Genomic DNA, 12312 nt, shown 5'->3' with positions numbered 1-12312 from the left:
TTATAAGGTTGCATCCTTCCCTTTGGCTGTACAGGATTTTTGTTTTAATTGTAGAATTGTTATAAAAAAAAAAAAAAAAAAAGAACACCGCCAAAATTCTGCCACATTCAGAACAGAACAATTTCTGACACATTATTTATCATGATATACGTTACAGGTTCCTGTTTTATTTCAAGGCACACCTATACATCAACCTGTAGAGCTTTATCAACCATTGCACCAGTAACTTACAACAAACAACAACATTTCTGACCGTTTCTGACATTTACATAAAGTAAATTAAATTCAGTTCAAGCCTACAGTAAAATCTAGAGAAACGATTATTTCATTAACAATCACCATTTTCTAACAGTTGTTACTTGAACAACATTTTTAATTGTTAATTTTATTTGCAATGCCACTGTGTAGATATTTTTGTAATATGTAACCACATGTTTACCTGTGAATAACTGCTAACCAAGCTACTTATGCTGGAACTTCGACTGGGTGGTTTCCAGAAATGGGCTGGAGAACTGACCAGTCCCAGTGTCCTCCTATAAGACATAACATATTATCAAGACTTCTTCTTCAACAGTATATTGCATTTAGTGTCTCAAGTTTATATTAGTTGTAGTTCTGCACTCATGGAAGGGGGAAACACTGGTGACTAATACTTTGTCTATCTGTAAGTCAAATACAATTAAAGCCACCCTACAACCTGAGGCCCTCTACAAAGTTCAACATCATTGGTTGTCTATGCAGATTCAAAGCTCAGACACATTTTTTTTTAGCAATAACCACAAAAGCTGCCACAAACCCTGCAGATCTGCAGCTGTATGCTTTTTTGTATAAGTCTGTGTGTCAACTGCACTTTTGAAATGGCTTTTTAGCTTAAGTTTATTTTTCTAAACTTTCAACGTTGTACTTTGAAACATGTCTTGTTGTTGCCATCAGTATGTCTCTGTGAACAAGGGGCTTGCAATTGAATGGATGTCCTGAATAAATTACTGCCAGTAAATACATACATAAATAAATAAATAAATACATATTGGACTAAGACAGGTTACTGATATTCAATGGGCTTACTGCAATGTCTAATGTTAAAGGCTGAAAGAATATATATTACCTTACCTTGCAAATGTTGGCCAAGCAGCATCTAGGTCATAACCCCTCGAAGCTATGTCAAACTGCACTTCATTCAATTCATACAGGTGGTTAATTATGTCAGCATTCAGGTGAGGTTTCAGTAATGGGCTTCGTGCATAATACCAGTCACTGGAGGAAAGCAACATACACAATAACACTTACGTAAAAAATATAACTTTTTTTTAAAATGACAACTGACTTGCAACCTTGCAAAAAAGTTCTGCATCCTCTCAGTATACTAATTAGAAAACAGTTTTACCCAACATCTATTATTTGGGGAAATAATGGCAACCAAAGGCACTAAACTATAATCAGGTCTTCCTTTGACATGATGTAATATTTAAAATTACATGTTTTTAGTTTTTTAATGTTGTAATATACAGTGCATACTAAAGTTAGATTAAATCTGTACGGTATATGGTTGAAGGTCAACTCGCACAGGCTACATCAGTTAACTTCATGTATTGATTCAGAATAAAGCTTTATGTTTTTCACAGTGCTCTGTCTTTGCCTTACCGTGTGACCTTTACATTGATCAAACACTGCTGAAGGGTGTCAGCCAGTCGCTGGTGTACAAGAGAATACCGAATAAAAGCCCTTCCTTTACCAAGAGACGTTTTCAGCTTTAGACCAAGGAACAAACAAAATTAAGACATTTAAAACCAGTTTAAAAGATTTGTTTCAACAACAAAACTACCACTTTGCTTCATCTATCGGTCTGCAAATAAGAAACCTTTCTGTAAAACAGTGTGCAGACAATTCAGATTTAACAGAAACATTGCAATTATCTTTAAATTCTAACAGTGAATTTGGATTTTATTTGAATAAAAAAAATAACACTTTAAAAGGGTTTTTTTGTAATATGCAGTTTTGTTTTTTTTACACATCCATATTATAAAATATGATTTCAATAATTTATTCAGGTGTGTGAAGTGGTATTGCTTGCTTTCTTTTGTAATTCTATGGCGCCTGGATGGCATTATTATGGACTTAGTGTTGACCTAATATTTAATTCTGTATAGCAACTTTAGGACACATACATAGGGTGTATGACTATAGCTCATCTCTGTTTGTTGTAACTGTGCAGCTAATTGTTCATTCACACTTCCATTTATGGTGGTTTTCCAAACCAGATTTGTTTCTCTATACTCAGCATCTCTCACTTCCCCCATGAAAAAGCACAAAGTTTCCAAGTAACTAAGACATTAAGGGGTAGATGTACTAAAGTGTTGCGTCTGTCACAATCGTTGCAAACCACATGAAAACCAGTCAGAAGTGTAGTGTGAAATGTACAAAACAAACGCAACACTGTTAGCATCATTTTAACAAATGCTTTGCAGCCGCAGTTCTTATTTGTGCTTTAGCCTTAAATGAATATGTAATTCTGGGCATTTCTGCAGAAATTCACAAAAACAGGGTGCAGATAGTGTAAATAAGGGATCAAAAATATTGTAATGAGATTTACTAAAGCTGCATGCAATTGTGACACCTACAATTGCATTAATTTGTTAAGAACTTTTGAAAGCATGTTTTAAACAGTCGCAATTGTTGCTGGCATTTCCCAGTCTGCTTTTTCTCGTGTATTGCCAGTTGTGCTCAATGTATTTTTGAAACGAACACCCAAGTACCTAATTTTCACTAAAGTCAGGGTGAACTTACAAGCCTTGAAAACAAATTTCTATAACATTTCTGGTTTCCCCAGCGTGTTGGGAGCAATAGACTGCAAACATGTGCCACTAACCCCACCAGCTCATTCTGAGCATCTGTATAGGACCGTGATCTATTGTGTGTTAATTGTCTAGGCTACTAGACCAAGTTAAAAATAATAATAATAAAAATAAAATAAAAAATAAAGAACTGTAAATGTATGTGTGTGCGATTTTATTCTATTGTTTTTAAACCCGACCTCCTTATGTCAGATCGGGCAAACATGTCCGGTTTAGTGAGGGGCTACTGTATGATTATGAAAAGCTTTTTGGGGGTGAAGGTTGGGGCCCCACTATAGAATCTGATGGAATTAAACTGCCTTTCATTTTTTATATATATAACTGTATTAAAATAGGTAAAATGAAGACGGAACAGAATGCATTGTATAGATAACGTTTACATTTAACAGACACAATGTTATTTTGATTCTTGCACCCTTGCATGTATAGATGTTATCCTTCGGGCACTCTCTGCTGCAGCAAACCACAACTCAGCTGCTGCTATTTCATTTGAAAAAATGTCGCACAACTCTTGCTAGAGATCTCGCTAAGATGACGCAAATAATATTTAAATTAGTATATTGCGGCTCTCTTCATTAACATATTTTCTCTTAGTACATACGACAAAATGTGCACTTTGCGAACTGTCGTAACCAAAATGCAAATTGCGGTATGTTTGCGCTGCGACTGGCCCATCTTAGTACATCTACCGCTAAGCAATACTTAAATTGTATTCAAAAACTTCCTTCTTGCAAGGTATACTACAAACCAAAGACACATGCAAAACCTGAATATAAGTTATAGTGCATTTTCATTTTCCTATACTAATACATTTTGTTTTGTAGTCCTGGGTTCCTCAACTAGAGTGGCATTAACAACTTCTAATAGTAAACCTGGATACTCAGGTGGGATAAATGTGATCAGTTCAGAGTATATTTAGCAGTGGCCTGATGGCTCAAATTCTAGGCATCTGGTCATTTCAATTGCATCCCTAAACAGGGATAGTTCTGTAACTCAGGACTATGCAAGACTACTGTGAGTTCATAAATTAGTGATTTAGCTGAACTGTTGCTGCAGAATCACTTACAATAGGACCACTGTTTTACATCTCATCCGGATGGAGCACATGGCAGTTAAGTGACTTGCTCAGGGTCACACACAGTGAGTCAGCTGGGACTGAACCTGGAACCTCCTGGTAACAAGCCCCTTTCTTTAACCACTGGACCACCAGTACTTCATGCATCTACAATGTTGATACTACACTACATTATTGAAATCCAGTCAACAGTGCAATGGGCTGGCCAAGAAAGACTATGCTAGTCAAATTACACAGTCTTGTAAAAAAAAATACAATTATGAATAAAAGAATACAGAACTAAAACATAAACACCACCGATGTACAAGAGATTATTTCACACCATGTTGCAGTTCTTTTGTGAAGCAGACTCTTCCTCAGCTGAGCAATTATGAACTGGACATACCCATTGAAAGAGGTTGAATGTTGAATGTAATTTCCATTTAAATTAAACAAAATGTCTATCTTGCACTTACTTTGTGCTTCCTTTTTATTGCTGTTGGCATTGGCCCTTATTTTGCAAATTACCTTTCATGTTATCGGACACTACCTATTGTATTACATTGACTAATCCTCTCCTTGGTTTTACTTGATCCTTTACAGCCCTACAGTACCATCTATAATTTACTGTGTATCCTAACTTTGCCGTTGAAACTACAGAAAAATGTATATTAAAATTTGTAAAAGATATAGGAATATATATTTTTACAGGAGCCACAGCCTACTCTTCCTAGTGTGGAGAGGGGGAGTAGGATGTACAATATTTTGTAGCATAATTGCTGCTGGATAGGTTTAGAAATGGAGTGTTGAGTATGCCATATAATGAAGACTCTTTCTGCAATAAAACTAGTACACATTTGAAATTGTATTATCTTGTAGGGTAGTTACACTATTGGAATAATACTGTATGCTGCTTAGTGGTTAAGGTTATGGTCATAGCAAATAATGAAAATGCAACATCAGTTTTAAAGTTGTTATTTTGATATAAACATTTAAAAAAGCAAGACACTGATTTGTTAGGCAAATGTATGCTTACAAGTGAGATGTAGGTCAGGGTACTCTCATATTTCTATTTAGACACAGATAAGTAACTTTTTTATTTTTAACAAATAGAACATATAAGGAGAGAGGCTGTGTCCTTTGAAGGCCCTATGCATATAAACGGGGGTTCCGTCATTGAGGAGACCCGACAAACAGGAGGGGCGTCATCGTCTCTGAGATGACCCGACATACGAAGAAGCTTGCAAACCAGAAAGAAAACACATTGATTATTAATATTATCACGTAAAAGTGGTTCCGGCTCTTCAAAGGCCCAACATATGCAGTAGGGGGGGTTCCGTCGCTGAGGAGACCTGACAAACAGGAGGGGGGCCACCGTCTTTGAGGTGACCCGACATACAAAGAGGGGCACCGTCTTTGAGGTGACCCGACATACAAAAAGGCTCACGAACCGGAAAGAAAAGTTAGTTGATGTTAGAACATATAGAGTGGGGTGTTCCACCTCTTCAAAAGCCCAACATTATAGAAGGGGGGTTCTGTCTTTGCAGAGACCCCGACAAACAAGAGGGGTTCCACCGCTTGGGGCCCTCACATAAATAGAGGCATCAGTACCTGAAAGAGAAGAAGACAAGGAATTATGCATGCTAAAGGAGGGGTTTGGCACGGGGTCCCCTCTGACTCACGAAGAACCCTCCTCTATGAGGTAAATGAAGAGATGCTTAACAAAGGGTTGGAGAAAGTGGAATCACTAACCCCCCAAAGGATGGACCCCCGGCTTCCCACTGGAGACGTTTATGAGAAGAAAAAAGGAGAACTGCCAATGCATACAGAAAAGAAGAAAAGAGAAAAAACATTTAACACAAAAAGAAAGAAAACGCTTAACGTGACACAGGGGTTAGTAACTGTACCCTACTGACTAGGTGAAGACCTTCTGCACAGTGGAAAGGAAAAAAACCCTTTCATTTATTTATTTTCTTTTTTAGGAGGAAACCTTTTGTGGCCCAAGCGGATAGGTCTCCCCACTGTGGACATACTAGCAATAGACTGATGGGAAGACACTATTTCGGCTGGTGAAGAATGAATGTAAGCTTCGACTGCTGATGAGGTCCAGCGTCCCATATTTTTTATTAGACGCTGGTTAATCTTTGCTCTTGCTGCTAAAGTGGCTTCCCCGATTCTGAATGAATGCAGAGTGTAGAATTGTGGGGGAAGACCTGCTCTGTAAACCAAAGTGGAGAGCCGAGAACAAAACCAAATGTCTTAAGACAACAGACCCGCTTGCATTGATGAACAGGGGGTCGGGAAGGAGATTTGGATTTACGTTCTATAATGTATTTCAGCATGGAAGCATATGGGCATAGAGGACATTTATTTTTTTTTTTTACAATGGACCGCTTGAATTGAAGAACAAAGGGTCAGAGGATGAAATGGCTTTGCGTTCTGCGATGTACTTCAGTATGGAAGTGTAGGGGCACAGAGGAGAGATGATTTTTGAAAGTTGAATACATTGTCCTTGCCGCAGCTGATCCGTTTTTGAAATCCGAAGGAATAGGATGAAATGGGAATCCTGAATGAGGTTCAGGTCACTACAGCAGATACCCAGAGTAGGAAAGTTGGAAATAGAAAGAACTGTATATTCGGAGCATCTCAAGACCTCAAAATACTGTTAGGCAGATGATTTTCAGTTAAGTCATCAAATGGAGAAAAGCAGCCTTGGCGGAGAAAGTAATCAAGTTGCCTAGAATGACTAGAGATAGCTAGGCGAGCAGGTGGAGCCGGAGAGCACTTGGAAATTCCTCGCAAGAGAAGACAAACAACTGAGATTCATATTATAATTGGAGAAGTGATAGACATCAAGCGAAATTGGTGTTGAATTCCTGACAAATAGGATTTGATAGTAGCTGGTGCCAGATGTAAAGATTATTTTGCATGAACTATGAAAGCCGTGATCCAATTCTGGTTAAATGGAGTAGGATTAATCCTGCTTTGGGAACAGAAAATCAATAGGTGGTCCAGCCTGTGAAATAAGAGGGATGATGGAAGTAGCATGTGCTGCAGCCATGTATGCTTGCGCTGTATTGAGTGGACTGCTGATAGATAGGTTCAGTTAAAAATTAGCTGGCTGAACTGGGATGTCACTGCTGGAGTTGGCAGAGCTGTAGGGACCAGACTAAAATCTGGAAATCGCTGTAGTAACTGCATAATAACAGGTAAACTGGAATGATATGAACTGTATTTGTTTTCGCACATCAAAAGTATTCATTTCTTTGATCAAAGATGACCCCATATATGTGCTGCTGCGACTGTTGGGTATATATGAAGAAGAGCTGTGGATTTTAGATGCAGTAATAGGTTTTCAATTTCTAGTGACAAAAAAAATAAAAAAAATAAACTAGAAAACCATTAATTGTTAAAAAAAACCTCCAAATCTCTTAAATGAAGCGTTCGTAAATAAGGCCAGGTTGAGAGGTGCTGAAATGAAATCATCATAGAATACAAAACAGGCCGTTCCAATGTTGAATGAGAGCAAACCACACGTAATTGTCTTTTCTAGCTTCTGATGAAATATTAATGAAGGAATCCAAGTTTTTTGCTGTTGATGAATTACAAATTAAAATGCAAAGAGAGCGGTGCGTGTTTCTTAATCTGAAAGTTCTGAATAGGGGAACGAATATAGTCGAGTTTAGATACAGAGGGCTTGCTTAAAACATCCAGTGTCAGTATGATTCCTAGAAATTGCAGTGGCTAAAGAGATCGTTTCCATCACTAGATCTTGAGAGATTAAAGTATTAGAATGGTAAAAATGGTAAACAAGGAGAGGTAGATGATGACTCTTAAAGATCCCGCACAGGCAAAGACGAACAGCTCGAATGGAGTGTAGTGTTGAAGAAATGGATATCACATAATACTGACGTTGGATTCCAGATAATTAGACTGATAGTGAAAGAGTCCTTGGAATGAACAATAAAAAGTGGGAATCCAATCTTGATTGAAAGGGGTTGAGGAAATCCATTTTAGTTCAGAAATTGTTGAGAAAAGTACTCAAGCCGGTGGTGTACGATGATCTAGATGAAGGGTGAGAGTAGATGCCATGTATCCTGGGCTGAATCCAGGAGATTAGTAAGGAGAGATTTAATTGAATAGATGATTTAATTACGAAGCTTCCAGAGGCGTTGGATGAGCTGCAGACTTTATGATGGAATCTGGATATCTGCATCTGAGCTGACCCACCGGCCATGTTATTCTGAGTACCGGGAAAGTGGTGTCTTGAATAAAAAGGTTTGGAAACTGAAATCCATATTAGAAGTTGCATGACCAGTGACAAAGAGGACCGGTCAAGAGGGCTGAAGAGAGATAAATTATACAAATGTTGGGGCAGATTTAGGCAGATAGAAAATACAGGGCTTTCTTACACAATGATATAGATACTGTAGCTTAACCCTTTGCGGTCTTATGTCGGACCAGGTCCAACATTACAATTATTTCTTTCTGGTCCGATGTCGGACCCTGTCCAACATCATCAAAAAGACGTCAAGCACAGATTTGTTTTTTCTCCAGAAAAAGCAGAGAAAACCTTTCAATGGCCGAGTGAGACCGATAGGAGCCATGAGAAGCCAAAAAAAAAAGGGGCGGATCTGAGCAATACACATACCCTGCACCACAGAGATAACATGGCCATAAACAAACAATATAGCTGCTTCACAGACATTTGCAGAGCTTTTTGAGATATAGTAATAAAATAATGACTTGGATCGCATTATTGAGGAGTTTGGTGATAAAACGAGTGATCAGGAGATGATTTATCAGTATGCACGACTATGAAGAGGTATGTGAAAAATACAGCGAACAAGGGGTGGGGTGGGGCTGGAGATGCAGTACTGAGTGTCCTGTTGATATGCAGTGCCTTTTAAACCTGTGTTTTACTGTGAAAAAAATACTTTTAAACAGCGCGTGTAAAAATAAATTGGACCTGACGCATCTGAGATGCGCTGAATAAATGGACCGCTAAGGGTTAAACACACAATTTGTGGTGTCATACTACCCTCTAGTGGTTACGATTAAACAAGCATGAGTCCACTTCATGTAAGCAAGAGGGTAAACTACAAGAATGCATTGTAAAACACGAAACTAAGACAATTTGCCACGAGTAACAAGCAGGGGATCCTGAGTTGAATGAGAATTGAATCAAATTAATGTCCTACCAATTATAATTTTGTGTCTCAATTACTGAAAGAAAGTAGCAATTAATCGCTGCAGCTGGGAGATTGTATGGAAACAGTGCAACGTGATGATTGAGAGATCTACTGCCGATATGGGTGTGGAGAGACGAGGCTGTATTGGCGTCTGCAATGACGTGAAAGTAAACAGAATTGGTAATGCTGATAATGAGTGATTCCAGCGGATGACTGTGCACCGAAGGGCATCGTTGAGAGCTGAATTAAAGCTTGCTGTCTTTAGATATTATAAAAGGGGAGAAAGATAATCTGCGCTACTTGTAATGCAGACTAAGAGTAAAAAGTCGACGGCTTGAACCAGCTGGGGGAGCGGCACTGCTGCTGCTTGAGTACTGGATTGCAACAGAAAAGAAAAATACCTTTTATGAACAGAGCTTTCAGGATTCTGTGAACGTGTCAATCTTTACAAAGACGCGCTGGAAATGCATGCCAAGGAAGATTTCTCTAGCGGTCAGAATACTAGATACAGTTGCTGCATGATCGAGTACTGTACCGCTGCGGCTGATATGGAAGGTCAGCGTTGTGCGGAGTTGAAGAGTCGCTATGTTGGTAGGATAAAACAGGATACCGGACGGATTTCTTTAGCCATTTCATCTGCTGGATTTGGACGAGGGGACACCATCATCAGAGATTTGCTGATTCTAGAAAGAAAATTGCTGCGGGTGAGTTTTCTTCTGTATTCCAAATAATCTGTAGTGATACATGAAATGAAAAAATGCAAGACCAACAAAAAAACGCAGGACAACTACATATAGGTGGTTAAGCATTAAACAGAGTAGATTTAATTGATGGAAGAAGATGAACCACACTAATAGGTTAACATTAGTGATGGAATGTTTTTTTTTCCTTTGCAACTTAGACTACTTCCCTTAGATTGACACAATATCCTACAGCACATGGATGTCAAGTCTCAAGGTTTACCCATTTCACAATTTTGTGAGTCACACGGCCGTGCAATGGATTTTCACGTTTGTGCATATTAAGCTTGTTATTGTTTGCGAGGCTGCAAAACCCTTTATAAATGACACAGAGGTAAATCCAATACAATTGTCCAAGCATGTTATTTCATTTTTTGGGGGGGGGGGGGGCACCATGAGGAGGTGTACATTATCACTCTATATTCCTGTAGCTGCTACGCAAACTCCCCCCAAAAGATAGAATTGCCTTGTTGTCGCAAACTGACGGTTTATCTGCGCGAGCCTTCTATGTTTCTGTACACAACACGTAATTACTCGAAGGAGAGGCTGTCAGAATGTCACTGTCTCGTTCACGCAGAAATTACCATAGAAATAAAAGAGAAATGGACATCAATGAGAATGTAATTATTAAAGTAAAAAAATATGATGTTCTTTATGGTGCCAGTGTCAGTGGTTATAAAGACAATACAAAGAAAGATGCCATATGGTAAGAAACAACAGAACAATTGGAAATTGATGGTATGTTTATCTCTCTTTATTTCACCTTAATTCTGGTCAAAGTGACGGGGAGCGCCACACACTGGTTTCGTATTTCTGTAAAATGACGCTTATTTGTTTTATAATGTTGACCAATAATAATAATAAGTACATTCACACACTAACTGAAGATTTTATTAAAACTGAAAATCAATAAACAAAGTATATTAAACTAATTCTCAGTATTTACAAATAAATGTGTAGACGTATTCTTTTTGAATGATTTACATGTTAAACCAGATCACATATAAACATTCATTGTTAAATGTCAATTTTTTTTAGTGTGTGGTGTACCCAGACTATTTCTTTGTTTTATTTATTTTATTTTGTCTCCACAAAAGGAGCAAAAGCAGACATTATTTTCTTTTCATGACTAGCTACCGGTGTGCATAGCCCTTAAGTCTAGGTCAGTGGCATAGCTGTCAGCCATGTGCAAAAATCTTGGTCCGTCACCACCCCACCAATCTATAAACAGTAACTAATGCAACTTATCTAAACAGCGATTGTTATGCTACTTCTATTTTTTATGTTCCAGTATTTAATAAACAAGCTATGCACTACTAGAAGATCATCCCTTTTAAATACAGATGTTTTTGATGATGTGTTATACCAAGGGTTTATTGTTAAAAGATAAAAGTGAATAAGAAATTATTTGCTTACCTACTTAGTTTACAGTTGTTAAAAAAACAGTTATACTTCCATTTAAACACTGAAGATGAAGTGGTAAAACTCCATGATCTGACATACAGTATGTTTGATTACATGTAATTCATTCATCAGATCTCCTTACCTCTAGGATAGACTTTACAAAGCGAATTCCATCATTAGCTCCTTTTATCTTGGCCAGACAGTCAGTGAAGTAATCCCAGTAGTCTTTCCTTGTACCCAGAAATGTTGTTTTTTCCTTCTGGTCAAACTGTAAATGTAAAAATTATAATAAATAGGTTTTATGCTTAGTGGTACTCTATTGAAGGGATCCTGAATAAAACTGTTAATCTTACTTTTATTAAAAAGGAGTTACATGCAGGAACATATTTTTATAACCCACCTGGCTACCCAGCATTCCAGATTTAACTCTGGATGTTCCATTAGTGCTCCTCTAGCTCTGGGATACCTCGAAATATCTCAAAATTACATAATGAAATATCTCAAATTTACAAAAGCCATCTCAATTATTACGTACAGTGCTCCTCATTATTTTGTTACTCGTCTCACACATAAAAATGTACAGTTTAATGTCAACATGTCCTAACCATGAATAAACCAAATTCATGATTTATAAAATCATGAAAAAACACTATTTTGACACAATACTGTATGTCAAGGGAAATACAAATAAAGAAATGAGTGATTCCGTAATCTCTTTTTTATATTCTACAGTAACTATTCAAATCATCATTTAAAATGACAGAAAATACATGTTGTATAAAATAAACATACTTGCAATAGGTATTCCAATTTGTATGAGAACTTGTGTAGACTTGTGCTGTCATCAGTGATTGGTTCCCCATTTTCTGTATATTCCTTGCTCAGCTCTGAAACTGCGTCTTGAAAGCAAAAGGCAAGAAAGGCAAGGAGCACAATCAGCTGCACAAGGTGAAATAGTTTTTAATGCTCCATCACTCAATAGCATATTTTTACTATTCTGTAAATTGTCTTTTGGAAATATTAGGACTCTAACATAGCGATCAATGGAAAGTGTACATTTCATAAATAAA

At 37.6% G+C, this 12312-nt stretch overlaps 1 protein-coding gene across 2 annotated transcripts in view; it reads right to left on the bottom strand.

Moving 5' to 3' along the window:
- The window catches only part of LOC117400569 (FYVE and coiled-coil domain-containing protein 1-like), a 75868-nt gene that overhangs the window by 45135 nt on the left and 18421 nt on the right, over positions 1-12312 (bottom strand). For both annotated transcript variants that reach the window (XM_034000716.3, XM_034000715.3), the window contains exons 3-7: positions 12035-12141; positions 11385-11510; positions 1642-1748; positions 1111-1254; positions 440-533 (exon numbers count right to left, since the gene is read on the bottom strand). In XM_034000716.3, the coding sequence (XP_033856607.3) occupies positions 440-533; positions 1111-1254; positions 1642-1748; positions 11385-11510; positions 12035-12141 (578 nt within the window). The remainder of the gene's footprint in view (positions 1-439; positions 534-1110; positions 1255-1641; positions 1749-11384; positions 11511-12034; positions 12142-12312) is intronic.

Source organism: Acipenser ruthenus, chromosome 4 (assembly GCF_902713425.1).
Source record: "Acipenser ruthenus chromosome 4, fAciRut3.2 maternal haplotype, whole genome shotgun sequence".
In the NCBI taxonomy this organism is placed as follows: Eukaryota; Metazoa; Chordata; class Actinopteri; order Acipenseriformes; family Acipenseridae; genus Acipenser; species Acipenser ruthenus.
Note: the sequence above shows the minus strand (reverse complement) of the source record. Positions and strands in the feature narration are given on the sequence as shown.